Raw genomic sequence first — 14,900 nt, forward strand, 5'->3', positions numbered from 1 at the left:
CGTTGACTTTACGAGCTGAGTTTATGTGTGGTCGTCACGATTTATAATTTCCAATCACTTTTTGTCTAAAATGTGATTGACGGGTTGCGTTTTCGATAAGTCTCATTGAAGTTATATATGACGCATTGAAATCCATACTAATATTATTTTATTATTATCTATAAATGCGAATGTACTCTGTCTGTTACTCAATCACGCCTAAACTACTGAACCAATTTTCATGAAATTTGGTATGGAGATATTTTGATACCCGAGAAAGGACATAGGCTACTTTTTATCCCGGGAAAATGATGCAATCCCGAAAATCCCACGGGAACGGGAACTATGCGGGTTTTTCTTTGACTGCGCGGGCGAAACCGCGGGCGGAATCCTATAGTTCCTTATAAAATTGTGTGATGGACACCATGTCCTTGATTATTCTAGCTAATACGACTGTGGCTAATGATATTATTGAATAAATCAGAAATTTGTACGTAAATATGTGTGAGCTAAGAGCTGTTTAGTTCTTGTTCTGTTAATGTATTTAAGCATTAAATTAAATACTGTAAATAAAAGTTACTTTAGCAGCCGCTCAATTAAAAGCGTTGCAGTGTTGAAACTTGTAGTGGGGAAGTTTCTAACTCTACGGTCAGACTTTGATACAGACATTATTTTCTGAGCATTTATTTGCTCAGATTTTGAATTTGTTTATGATTATGCCAATAAGCTCATATCTATTTATATAATATAATCATTGTATATTTTTCTTTTACCATAAATGAATAGCTTATTTTGTATGATGTTCTCATTTTATGTTTTACTAGAGGTCCGCTCCGGCTTCGCCCGTGGTACATATTTCGCAATAAAAGGTAGCCTATGTCCTTTCTCGGGTATCAAAATATCTCCATACCAAATTTCATGCAAATTGGTTCAGTAGTTTAGGCGTGATTGAGTAACAGACAGACAGACAGACAGAGTTACTTTCGCATTTATAATATTAGTATGGATTCTTCTTAGTCAAGGATTCCACACATTATTATTTTAACGAGGTCTGTGTTTATTATTCTCATAACATGGAATTTATTCAAATAATTTTACGAATTTTTAAAACATTGGTATAAATATAATTATTGTTTATTATTTGAATAATCGTTATCATCAGCGGACACAAGTTATAAATATACATATCTCAAACAATAAGGTCATAAAAACTATACGCATCAGTATGCGAATCAATTGATAGCATATTGATTAACAAGTTAGCTCTACGTAATGCTATTAATGTTCTGGAAAATTAAGAATACAGTTATAGATAGTTCTTAAACCTTAAAAGTAGAATATATACAATATACATGTATATATACAGTCATTATACACTTTATAATAATAAGAATATAAGTAATTAGACAAACAAATCTATAATATAAAAATGAATCCCAAAATGTGTTGGTAAGCGCATAACTCGAGAACGGCTGAACCGATTTCGATAATTCTTTTTTTATTATATTCCTTGAAGTACGAGGCTGGTTCTTATGTAGAGAAAACGTAAACATGTACCACGGGCGAAGCCGGGGCGGACCGCTAGTACATTATAAAAATGTCGTTAATTCGGTAACAGGCCAAATTCACAGATCAACGGAGCTTTATCGGAAATCATATTCGATACAATGTATCTATGTATTTTTTAATTAATTGAAATATTATCGATGTAAAGCAGTTTATACTCTTGCTAGATATCTAAAAAAAAATCATAATCCTAACCATTTTCATAGTCGTAAAAATTTCGTAACCTCACAAAATCCCCGAACCACGTGTAGTTTCACTAACAACGACGTGCATTTATGACACGTACGAAATGACGAGGAGTAATATCCTTTTTAATATTCATGTATTTGTTTTCGCCCACACGCTGACACTTTACCGATGGTCGAATATTAATTACGAATACTCCGCATGAGCGCGCATACATTGTGCATTTTCATCATAACTCGATAGCAAATAACGCGAGCCGTGGAGTATGGAGTAGGGGAGATGGGCCCAAAGGGGGCACCTTACGGGAAAATTAAAAAAAATGAAGTTTGAAAAGAAGTTAATCCATTTATTTTTTTGCCAAAAGTTCCATTAATAAATACTTTTGAATGCTAAGTGGTTAAATTTGTCAAAAGTTAAAGTATATAATAATTATTAACAGATTACTAAAAGCCTACGATTGCCCGCTTTGCCCGAAGGGGAGGCCTAAAGCGGGCTTTCGTTTAGGGCAAAACGGGCAGTAGTTGGGTAAAGCGGGCAGGCCTGGATTTAAACAGTAGATTTCAAAATATACAGCCACAAATAATATATACAATAATAAATAGAGTAAAAGACACAAAAATATTTTATAAGTTATGTATTTCAAACAGTCATACAATTATTTTTAAATGAATATATGAAACAAAGGAACTTCTTAGGAGCTTTAAACTTTTAGGTACAATATTTCCAGATATATCTGAAATAATATTAAAAAAAATAACGCCCTGTTTACAGTCTATCATTATTTAGTCTCTAATAAGCGATACAGTTATTTCATATATTTTTTTTTTTATAAATCCTAAAATAATGTAATAGGTAGGTATACAAGTTCTAAAAATTCTTGTTTAGACAGCCCGTAAAATAAAGAGTCCATGTGGAATACGTATTCCAAAAGCTCCATTTCTTGTTCCGTAGAAAAGACAGTAAGTAGTAAACCTACCAAGCTTTACATTACACGAACTCAATTTAAGATGTCTGCAATGTCGTTCTTGGAATCCCATATTTAGTTGTTACTTTTTTGACAGGTTTTCCTAACTCTTGCACTTCTCGTTTTGATTGCTGCATAGTTGAGCGTTGCCATGAGGCTTGTGAAGTTTTACGCTTATATTTACGCCGGTTATAAGCGGTCAACTGAAAGGAAAAAGCAAATTAACAAAAGAATGTAACATTTTAGCGGACGGGGCAAAGCGGGCGCGTGCCCGCTTTACCCTGCCCGCTTTGCCTTTTTCGACATTTGAAAGGTTCAGACGAAATTCTACCTCAAAATTTTTAGACACGTGGATTTTTATGGAACCAAAATATGGCCAGATAGCCACTTAATAACTAACAAATTTTGGTTAAAGGATTGTAAATACCAAAATAAAAAGAACACATATTACATACCTTGCAATATTTTTCAAAAATCGTCGAAAAACATTTATTTGTTGCAGCTTGTAAATGCGTGATCGCAAGCGAATCCAACGACTGCCGCGAGATGGGAGGGGTGTGGGGATCGTGCTCACGAGTCGCGCGCGCGCCATTATTTAAAATTCCGATACTATACTGAGTGCCCTCTTTAGGCTCTGTGCCCACTTTAGGCCCCTTTCCCCTATGCATTTGATATTATTGGCCATTGGGGAAGGTAGAGGAATTTGCGTGGATTTTCATTAATTTGTAGTAACGTAGCGCTTTGTGAAGAGGCATAACTATGCATTGAAACTCATTTTACCATTGTGTTGTATTTCTCTACGTGATGATTGGCTTCTGCTTTCTATTTTCTATTGATATTCTAAAATGCTGTTTATCTAATTAATAATCAACATATCAACTCTTAACAAAATCTTATTGATCAAATCGGCCAGCAAGAAACTTCTTTTCTGGCAGATGTTTAAAATCTTACGTTTGAGATGATTAAACAAAGAAAATTTAAATTAATTTTATCTGGGACAAAGATAATGTAAACTTCAGACGTACAAAAGCGTTGGACTAGATGAGACTTGAAAATGAATGAAGCTAGGAAAAGTTTTAAATTAGTAAAATAATTTAATTGGCTCCATCAATACATTTCTAATTAATTATCTTAGTGATATCGGTAGGTATGAATATAAATTTATAAGGTATAGGTATGGATATTTCCTTCAGTCACGGCATCACGATTGAACAGCTGAATGATTTCGTTAATTATTTTTTGTGTTTGTTGTTGTCAGGAGAAAAATCTGATGGAAGAATACTTAAAAAATTTGTGTAAAACATAAATAAAAATACGAGAACTAAACAGCTATAGTATAAACGAATGTCAGGTCAGCTAGATAAAATATAAAAGTACACCTATAGTTTTGAATGAACAAGTATATTGCAAACTTTTATCTGTTTAAACAATATCTTATTAATAAATCCGACAAATACGTTAAGTATCAATGACAACAAAAGGCTTACTTTCGATACAAAAAATCAAGTACCCCGTCATCAATTTCACTTAGCAAATAAACGTATTAAGATTTCAAACAAAAACAAGAACACACAGATTACTCTCACTGCTTTCACCGAATCTATTAAACACGCATCCTCGAGTACTGTTAATCTCTTAAGAAATCGGATTAGCGAAGTGACAACAAACAAGACAATCCGCAAAATATTTTGTCAATTTTATGTCACTATTGGTGGTCTAATCCCCATTTCCTCGATGACATTTTGCCAAATACCCTTTTAAAAGCGAAAATTGAATATCAACATGACGCTCGGCTCACCTTTGTTGCATTAAGATGTGACAAAAACATTTTGTTTCTTGTTACTTTCACTTGAATAAATATGAGCACTTTGTCAAGTGTCTTAGGCGTCGTTATTAAAATGTATTCTTTAATATTCGTTTGATTGAGGTATATAATTCGAGGTTCGCAATATTTCAGTCATCATTGACATACGATGAATGTGGAATTTATAAATATGGTAAAATCACAAATGGCTCAGAGTCCATAACGAACAACAGAAGACTCACCTTCTATATTCATAGCACTTTCAAAAGACATAGAGATAATATTCTAAATATATTATCCGTAGTTATCTAATAAGTTGATGGTGAAATGATACTTAAACAAACATTCTTGCATTCAGTAGTTTTTTAACGACAGAAAATTAGTCCCCCAGTTTAAATAAATAGATATTTTTTTTAAAGTAGCACCAAAAATGCGAAAGTGCATTTAATAGTAAGTAGTTTTTGATCCTTTAGTATTTTAATTCTATTTAAAATTATTGGTATGATAGGATAGGATTATCTTTATTTACATAGAGACAAATAAAAATACGGTTACATACGTTTTTACTAAATGAAAAAATAATTCGTAGCAGCAATTATGGGTGATTGTTGCTACTTTCAAAATATCGTTTTAAGATAAATATTCCATAATACAATCATTATCAGAGCGGATAATTAAGCTAATGCTTCGATAAATACGATATTTTATGGAAAATATCTCCTCGTAATATTTTCGTAGCTGTTAGAAACGCCTTTCTCAAGATCGTTTCCATGGCAACAAATGCCGGTGCTTATGATTTTCTCAGACTTGAGAACGTAAACAACATTGAAGGACCTCGATGACCTTTGCTAATAATTGAACTTTTCAATTATCAACATATTAGTTACCTATCTATGAAAGTGTTCAATTAAGTGTCTATGTATTATTTTATAGTTAGGTTTAATTTAATAGAACTAATAAACTATTCTATTTTTATATTAAAAAAAATATCGTAAAAAAAAATACACAAATATTCATATTTTAAATAATCAAAAGATAAATAAAACAACTAGGTTAACATTATAAAAGAAAAATATCTATAACTAGGTGACGTCATTTTCTAATTATGGTGTTATATTTTAATTTAAACTTTTTTAATATCTTATTTAATAAGTTCATAGACATTAAAACTTTTCACTATCAAAGAGCTCAAAGACTGTCGCTGCAGCAAAGATGCTAAAAGTATCTCGAGACCTATCAGAGCCTTTAAAATTGGTTCATTTCAGAATTTGGCTTTGAAAATATTAAATTAGTCTTTATAAACTTTTTAGTCCTCTTTCATAGCATCGAAAGTTTATTAATATGCCCTTAAATTTTGTCAAATAAAGTAACTTTATATTCTCGTCTACCTAACTCTTCAATAATTTTGTTGACTCGTATGTCTCTCTTTTCAGTCATAATCATTTTAATTAGGTATATATTTGAAAAATAAATTGCACAATAATAGGAGTCGTATTCTTTCCCGAGTTAGGTTAAATTTTTAGGCAAATTTTTATAGCCTGCATTTTGAAAAATATCCATCTAATATACGACAGTTCTATAAAGCTGGCTTTATTAGGTGCAAGTAACCAGTTAATATCAGGCCTGGAGCGTTCGTTTTTTGCAGGAGCACCCGAATCAAGCACCTTCGCCGCAACAAATGTTCGCCCATTCCGGTAATTTATTTTTTTACTCAATAAATAACTCATATGTCAAAACTTTGGACGGCGGCCGCAAGCCAAGTGATATATTGGATCTTGTCACACGAGTGAACCTTTTTTAATGCGCTTCCCGATTAATTAATAGTTCATTGTGGTTTCACCGTTTATACTAATGAGCCGTCTATTGTACCGGTGCCTTTGGATAACATTCCGTGAATAGTATTTTTTAGTATGTGAACAAATTGGAGGCTCGAATGCATCTCGTTATGATTGACGTGTTAGTGCCATACATGTTATTATGCACTGAGATTATTGAAATCATTTGTGTTGATATTCGATTTATTCTTCGAATCAATAGGCGTTGTGGTCTAATTGACTACTGCTCTTAAAATATAAATGGTGGTTTTAAAATACATTTTACTAATAAACACACTGACTAATAAGACAGTACTACAGAATACTTTAATGTTATGGCCATTCCCACAAGACGAGAAGCTATTCAAGGAACAGTACTCTCTTATTTATACATGTACTATTTTTAATAGCCCTGATAAAAAAAGACGGGTTGCACTCCGGGCGTGCCGGCAGAAGTGAAAACTTGATTATTAACGTTCAGCATGTTTGATATTTTGGAATGGTATCCGTCTTACGCATGGAATATAAGGGCTAAAAATCTGTCTTACGCTTTTTCGATCAGGCCACGTGTCCTGACGCGAGTTTAAGATTTTATACCCAACGCGAACGCCGCTAAAGAAGTTTTCACTTCAAAAAAAACTTTTAACTAGAACAAAAATAATGTGTATTTGCAATAAATATAAGACAATCAGTTTCACTGCCAATCGCATGACCCAGATAAAGAGTTCTAAGGTATAAATATGTATCTCATATTCAGTATTCTGTAGGGATTTTCATAAATACAGAAAGCTAATATTGTCTCATAGGGGCGCAATAGATTATGCGCTATAACTCGCGTCTTGATTATAATCCTTTCATACATTATTCTCTGATATTGCTGTGGATTATATTGTGGTATCGTGTTCAGTGTTTAAAACAGCCCTGGAATAAAGAGGATATAATTTCCTCTTTACCTAAGTTATATTTAAAACTTATTACCTAACTTGCTAACACGTATCCCAAAATCTATTATTACTATTTACAAATATTTAATATTATGAACTGCTAGCGGTACGCCCCGGCTTCGCCCGCGCAGCCAAAAAAAAACCCGCATAGTTCCCGTTCCCGTGGGATTTCCGGGATTGCGTCATTTTCCCGGGATAAAAAGTAGCCTATGTCCTTTCTTGGGTATCAAAATATTTCCATACCAAATTTCATGAAAATTGGTTCAGTAGTTTAGGCGTGATTGAGTAACAGACAGACAGACAGAGTTCCTTTCGCATTTATAATATTAAGTATGCTATTTTAAATAAATAAATTTTATGTCAAGCAGTTTTAAGCTTTAAGGATACAATATATCTCATTGAAATCATATACACACTGTACATTGAACATAATATTACGTTTATTTAGTTTGTCCTGACCACATAGGAGGGAGAACAACACATAACTATGTATAGATATTACAGTAAATAAATCTAGGTGATTTCTCTGCGTAATCATTAGCAATTGCATCCACAATTGTTTTAATGTTTCCGATAAGCCAAGTATAGTTAAAAAAAGATGAACTCATATTACCTGCATTGTAAACTTTATCTACACGAAACAACAATACTTTACCGGCGTTTCGTGACCTTTTTAACAGTGATTCATATAAAACCAATCAATCACATATTATGGACCAATAATTTATATATTGTTTTGTATTATTTTCTTATCTAGACTTTTTAAAACTGACCCTAAACGATAAAATTATCATAGGGCATTCGTGAAAGTATATAAGGGGATTTTCATAGGTAAGTTGGGGATACTATTGGCGATGTCACGGTTGGTTTTCTGGGCGTTGGCCCTGCTCGTGGCCGGCGGGGCTTCGGATCCCGTTGAGTCGAATGTCACTCCACCAAAAATAGGTAAGACCAGCAGCAAAGCTCTTGGATTGTTCGTACAATTAAATAATCATAGATTCTTATACAAAGTAAAGTACAGAAGATGGGCTAAAATTCAGTCACCATGATTTTTTTCATGCTTTTCTTTTGCTAAATCAGTGTACTAAAGCCGTCTTTTTGTAGAATGTAGTAAATTATCTTTAGTATTATTTTTTTAACACAACAATTATTTACCCATATCCATACAAAAAATAGTTAAGATTTTTGGTGCAATTCAAAACAATAATTTCAGTAAGTTACTCTCACCACGATCATGATTGTATCCGCAGTGATCTCATTCAAAATGTTAATTAAATTATTGGGGAGATGCAATAAATAGTATTGATGTTTCTGTTAATTTCAGCGGATTCGGTGTTTTTGAAGAAACAAATTGATCTCTTGACACTATACTTTCACGTGAATGAACCTCTTCAAGACCCGCAGCTAAAGGCCATCGCTGACTCATGGGATCTTGAGAGAAACATCGAGAAATACAGTGTACGTATCTTTCAATAATGTTATAATATGTAATGTTGTATGCTTGTAATTTTTTTTACAAACACATAGACATATCGTCTTAATTCGATTGATATAATATTTCGACAAACAAAAAAAATGTTAAGTTCTGAGCGAGATACATAAGATAAAATACTATGAATTATATTCATTAATAATTCTCAAATATGTACATATTAAGTCTATAATAATATTCATATATGCGAGCATTTTAAATTATAGGATTAAGGTTAAAATACAACAAGCATGCTACTGATATTCTTAACAAATATAAAAGCCCACTAACGTTAACGAAAGCTGAAGTGTTATGTAAATAATTTTACATATTCTTAGTACTATTTACCGCATGAGATTCATATTAAGTTTTAAAAATTGAAACTGACAGTTCCTCAAACTTTAACTTATCACAGACTCTATTATTTTTATAATTATATTTAACTAGTGGCCCGCCCCGGCTTCGCCCGTGGTACCTACATGTTTAAACTATCCTATCTCTCAAGTTGGATCGAACTGCACATGGTGTGCGAATTTTATCATAATCGGTTTAGTGGTTTAGGAGTCCATTGAGGACAAACATGGTGACACGAGATTTATATATGTATATTAAGAATATTGTATCTTCTGTTTATAATGGAGCTTTTAACGTTTTCTATTTTTACAGAATGTCACCGCCTTAAGAATCTTCACTAGTCTCAGGAACTATGGCATGCTCCTGCCTCGTTCTGTGCCCTTCTTAATCTTGGAACCGACTCACCAATTTGAGGCGGTTACATTATTCAATGTCTTCCAATCTGCTAAAGATTATGACACCTTCTACAGAACGGCTGTGCATCTACGTGATGTGATTAATGAGGGGCTATTCGTATACGTTTTAGCAGTCTCTACAGTTCACCACCCCGAAACCCAGGGTATTATCGTACCACCCTTGTATGATGTGTTCCCGTCATATTATCACAATGGGGAAATCATGAACATCGCTCGCAGAGTTAACATTCACGGCAAGCGTTTGACTGATTACTATCCACAAACCTTCTTATGGGATGACAATGTGGTCATCAGGTGGAATACTACAATCTGGCCCTATCTAGAGAACAGTGACATCGTCACATCTTACTTCTCACAGGATTACGCTTTGAATACCCTGTATTATAACAATCACGTGACGTATCCATTCTGGTTGAGCGGAAAGAATGGACCACTCAGAAAATATAAACGTGGGGAATATCTGTGGTACTTCCATAAACAGTTATTGACCCGCTACTATATGGAACGTCTTTCTAATGGTCTGAGTGAAGTTCCCGAACTTGGTTTTGATGTTGTTGAAGATGGCTTCACGAGCGGCCTTGTATATGAAAACGGTATACCTTTCCCTACCAGACCTAACAACCTTCACGTAAATCATCCCGTGTATTTGGACATAGTTGATCAAATAAAAACATACATTCGTCGTATTAAAGATGCTATTGATTTGGGTTACGTAGTATCGGTAAGATTATTTTCGATTTTCTCTATTTTAACTTTTGCAATTGGATAATGTTATATATCATACTCCTTATAAAATATTGACGTTTCTTATAGAGCACGGGAGAGCATATTAATTTGAGGACACCTGATGCTATAAACGTTATCGGAAATGTTATAGAGGGAAATGTGGATTCCCCGAACTTGAACTTCTATGGCAGCCTTATCAATTCCTGGAAACTTCTCCTTGGAAACGCAATAACTAACGGAAATATGTATTCAAAGCAGTAAGTACTTTATGTTGGTAAATTTTCAAATGAAACGTATAAAAATATCTTTGCATGATTATTATTTTATCTATAGAATTTATTATGCTGTTTTCGATAGTTCGATAGATCGAGTTATGTTTTATGGTGCTTAATAAAATTTAATTATTATTTAGACATGTGCCTCTCGTCGTGCCTTCAGCGTTAGAGAACTATCAAACAAGCATGTGGGATCCAGCATTCTACATGATTTGGAAGCAAGCCTTCAAACTATTCTCATTATGGTCATCGTACTTGCCAGAATATACTCACGAAGAATTAGCTCTGCCAACAGTTAACATCAAGAAGGTGGAAGTCGATAAACTAGTCACTTACTTCGAGTACAAGTATTTAAATGTTACCAACGCTCTGTGTTTGAACTCAGAAGAGAGTAAGTTTAGATCTGTTAATGTTATCAACTAAATAATGGCGTTTAATAAGTTTGTTGTAAATTCTTTCGTTAAGAGCTTATTTATTTTGAAAATGATAGTTTTTCTCATTGATATTTAATCTTTATGAGTTTACTGGATCGTGTATGTTTCTTACATAATTATTATTTCATGTTGTTTGCAGGTAAAGTTGTGGCTGATGATGTCAGTGTCTTAGTCCAGAGACCTCAACTGACCAATAAGGTATTCACCGTTCGGGTGAACGTGAAGAGTGATGTTGCTAAGAAGGTCGTTGTCAGATTCTTCTTAGCTCCTAAATACGATAGCAATGGATACGAAATTCCATTACATCTTAACACTGAGAACATCTTCCAATTGGATCAGTTTGTGTACCAATGTGAGTATGGTGAAGTTATAAGTTATTTTTATAACAGCGTTAGATTTTATAAGACGCCATAATATTTTGCTAAGATAAATTTTATAAAATTTAATTTATTATTTTTCAATATCATCATCATCATGATGATGATGATGATGAATTTATTAATGTTTAAATTCGAATACACCAGGAATGAAACTGTCACTCACTTGCCAATTTAAATAAGTATCTACTTTTTGAATGATGTATGAGAAATAGAAATGCAATAAGAAACTAGTATCTAAGTAATATTATAATAAATAGCTAATTATAAGAATTTTTATATTTTAGTGCCGGTTGGAGAGCATGTAATCAAACGGGAATCAACTAGTAACATATACACAATCGACCAATGGTACTCCAGTTACGAGGTCTACCAGAAGGCCCTGGACGCATTGAATGGAAAGGGACAGTTTGTTGTTGATGGCAAACAGTTCTTTGATGGATACCCTCGTAGGATGATGTTGCCTAAAGGTTTGTTAATTTTGTGAAATTTTAGGTTTTGTGCGTGGTTGATTGAATTTTAAGGTTTCACTGCTGTATTGGAAGCACTGCGTTGTCTAGAATATGGAATTGATAGTTGTAAGCTTTAAAAGCCAAACGTTAACAATCGATAATATAGATAAAAATTAACAATATAAAATCGCGAGCTATTTAGCTATGATATAAGATGTCATAGTTAATTAGCTCGCGAGTAGCGATAAATGTAAAAGATTATAATATTCTAATTAGAATAATTGATGGTCTACCCTATAGTCTAACTAATAAGTTAGCGGAATAAAATCTCAATTTCATGAAAGATTTTTATTAGAACTATTATCGTATATGAAATTCGTTTTACTATAATATTAATAATATCTGGTTCAATTACGACAGTTAGCCTTATAAAATTTCATATAACACAATACATTAGAAACATGTAGCTATATAAATATAATTTTCTACACAGGTCGTGTTGGAGGTATGCCCTTCCAACTCATAGTCTTCATCTCCGACTACATAGCGCCAGAAACTCCATACGGCCAGGGGGTGAATCCAGAAAGCACCTTCGGTATTGGAACCGGTGCCCGTAGAATGACTGCCTTCCCCCTGGACTATCCCTTCGACAGACCACTGCATCAGTACCAAGTTGAGAACCTGAGCAATATGTTAGTCCAAGACGTACTGATTCACCATAAACCAACTCCTGAAATTTATGTACCCCAGTAACATGTATTTTACATGTATGTTATTTAGTGCTCTTTGCCAAAGATTTAGATATTATATGTAAGTAATGTATGTAATAGATAGGGTTTCAATTTATATATGTTTATTGTATGTATACTTTTATAGATATCATTGTATCTTATATAATCAGCTCTTTAGATCTCACACATTTAAATATGCCTATTATTATAATTATGTATTTGACGTATAACAATCCAATATAATAACAATAGTTTAAATTTAGTTAGTGTGTGTATCTAGATACATATTTATATAGTGTAGAATATTGTATTTTATTGCATATTAAATGTACACATGCATAGTGTTTACTTTTTGTTTTATTTACTTTATTTCCTTTATCTCTGTTGAAAATATTTCAACTTTAGATATATCCATAATATCTGATTGCAATAGGCTATGTGCGCCACGGGCGAAGCCAGAAGAACCAGCCAGTTGGTTAAGAAGTAGTAAATTTTAAATTGCTAAAGTGAATTAAAGTAGATATACAGGGTTACTTGTAAAACACCATCAACCTCGCAGGACAAGATAGCTAACATCATAAGTAACAACATTTGTTCTAAGCTTTTATTGTACTCTCCTAACATTTGTAAGTCTATGTTCTATTCATTATCGAAAGGACGACACGACGCCCCCTTTCCCCTCTCGTTCGTTTCTTGTTTACGTAATTTTTGGGATTCCCGTAGAGTTTATAATATGCAAACGGAAAATTAAATGAATATTTATTTTTGTATCAAAATAAAATCTAACAAATTATGAAAAGTCGGAGAACAAATGTTGTTAAAACAACACATGAATAGAACTATATTATCAATTAAGCAAGATAATTCAAATGAAAGGTATAAAAAAGTTACCTAAGGAAGTTCTGAAAACTTTGTGTAGGTACCTACATTCAATAGGTCTGAAAATAGATACCTAACTTGCAGATCCACGTTACGATAGTTAAACTTTTAATAAAAAACGTAATAACTATCAACGAATCTTTTAAAACACATTGATTCAATTCATTAATTTTTAAATTGATACCCATAGCCTAAATTATGGCAAACCAACTATCACGTTATTTAAAATAGTTTAGAGCATATGCTATATCTCTATGTTTAATAATTATTTAGAAAATAGGCCTATATATATTTGAATTAAAATTTATCATCATTAACCTTTCTTTGAAATTCAGTTGAAACTCAGTCTTCCAAATGTTTGAGAAAGACATTGAACTTACGCCATCTATCTTTATTTTCAGTAAACTCTAATTGACTATAATGCCATCTAGTAAATTTTACCAAAACTATATAAAGTAGAGTTCTGTAAGTTCTTATATATTTTTTGGGTTACTATTCAGCTACTACTGGATGGCATTAGAATAAAATAAAATATAGTAGATAAGGCAAAGTGTTTAAATAAAGGTTTAGGTATTGTACTCGTTATAACTGGGCCCTGGCATATTAAAATAATATAAATAAATTATCCATACAAGCTCTCTATTTAAATACTCTTTCAATATGTAATATACTAACTTCTCCCCGGCTATACCCGGGTCGTAATTTTCTTTTGTTTTTCAAAATGTTATCAGTTATTCTAATACCAGTGGAGACTATTATTAAATCCGTTCAGTTATGAGTTTTGTAACTAACTCTACTCTCTATATATCTATATAGCTTTTCCCGCAGCTTCGCTCGCATTTGAGTTGTAAATTCCATTCTCGAATATAGAAATAATGACAAACTAGCTTTCTCTTATTTCCCACAGCTAACATCGAACCATGCAAGTCTTGAAGCGTTGGCGAATATGTTGCCTATTTTACATAGGTAGATATTCTATCGAATAATTCAACTTTTTTAACGGAAAGTAATGAACATATTTGTTTTAATTTAAGTATTTTTAATTTATAGTTTCTATTTTCAGTAAGGAATTATATTTAAATTACAGTGCGTATCTATAATAAATTAGACATTATTCTGTAAATATTAACTAGAATTTAAATGTAGAGTTATATTTAGTTATAAGTTACAATATAATTTTATATCGTTATTTATATATTATCTAGTAATAATTATGTATCGACTTGCTGTTAGTAAAGCCGTTAGGTAATAAATATTATTAATGCCAAATTAGATAATTTTACACATAGATACTTACAATCCATTTGATTTGTCCTGTAGTTAGTTTATAAATGACATTATTAACACTCATACAAAATCTGATATCAATAGAGTTGCGCAATGGTATGAGAATTATTTATATATTCTTTCCTTTTATATTATCTACACCTATTTCGTTACCTTGCTTGAATGATGCTGATTTTCTAAAACATCTCTTCTCTCTCTTAAATATATTTTTATGAAGAAACAATGTGAAAGTTTGTGTCGA

General features: G+C 32.5%; 1 protein-coding gene across 1 annotated transcript; it reads left to right on the forward strand.

Annotated features, from left to right (window-relative positions):
* Positions 1-6,351: 6,351 nt before the first annotated feature.
* Positions 6,352-12,664, forward strand: LOC149901250 (acidic juvenile hormone-suppressible protein 1-like). Its single transcript, XM_090111721.1, has 9 exons — positions 6,352-6,455; positions 8,089-8,202; positions 8,582-8,715; positions 9,395-10,219; positions 10,312-10,481; positions 10,637-10,890; positions 11,073-11,285; positions 11,598-11,780; positions 12,256-12,664. The coding sequence occupies exons 2-9, from the start codon at positions 8,112-8,114 to the stop codon at positions 12,513-12,515; spliced, it is 2,130 nt and encodes a 709-aa protein (XP_089967847.1). The 5' UTR covers positions 6,352-6,455; positions 8,089-8,111; the 3' UTR covers positions 12,516-12,664.
* Positions 12,665-14,900: the final 2,236 nt, after the last annotated feature.

The sequence above is a fragment of the Colias eurytheme genome, chromosome 17, assembly GCF_061535395.1.
Source record: "Colias eurytheme isolate Ceu_HAF_F1 chromosome 17, ilColEury1 Martin Lab GWU primary, whole genome shotgun sequence".
NCBI classification, from domain to species: Eukaryota; Metazoa; Arthropoda; class Insecta; order Lepidoptera; family Pieridae; genus Colias; species Colias eurytheme.

Excerpts from the sequence above, each read along its gene's own strand:
- LOC149901250 (XM_090111721.1), top strand. The coding sequence starts at position 8,112 with ATGTCACGGTTGGTTTTCTGGGCGTTGGCCCTGCTCGTGGCCGGCGGG. Across the intron at positions 8,203-8,581 it reads TGTCACTCCACCAAAAATAG|CGGATTCGGTGTTTTTGAAG; the intron begins GTAAGACCAGCA and ends TGTTAATTTCAG. Across the intron at positions 11,781-12,255 it reads TAGGATGATGTTGCCTAAAG|GTCGTGTTGGAGGTATGCCC; the intron begins GTTTGTTAATTT and ends TTTTCTACACAG.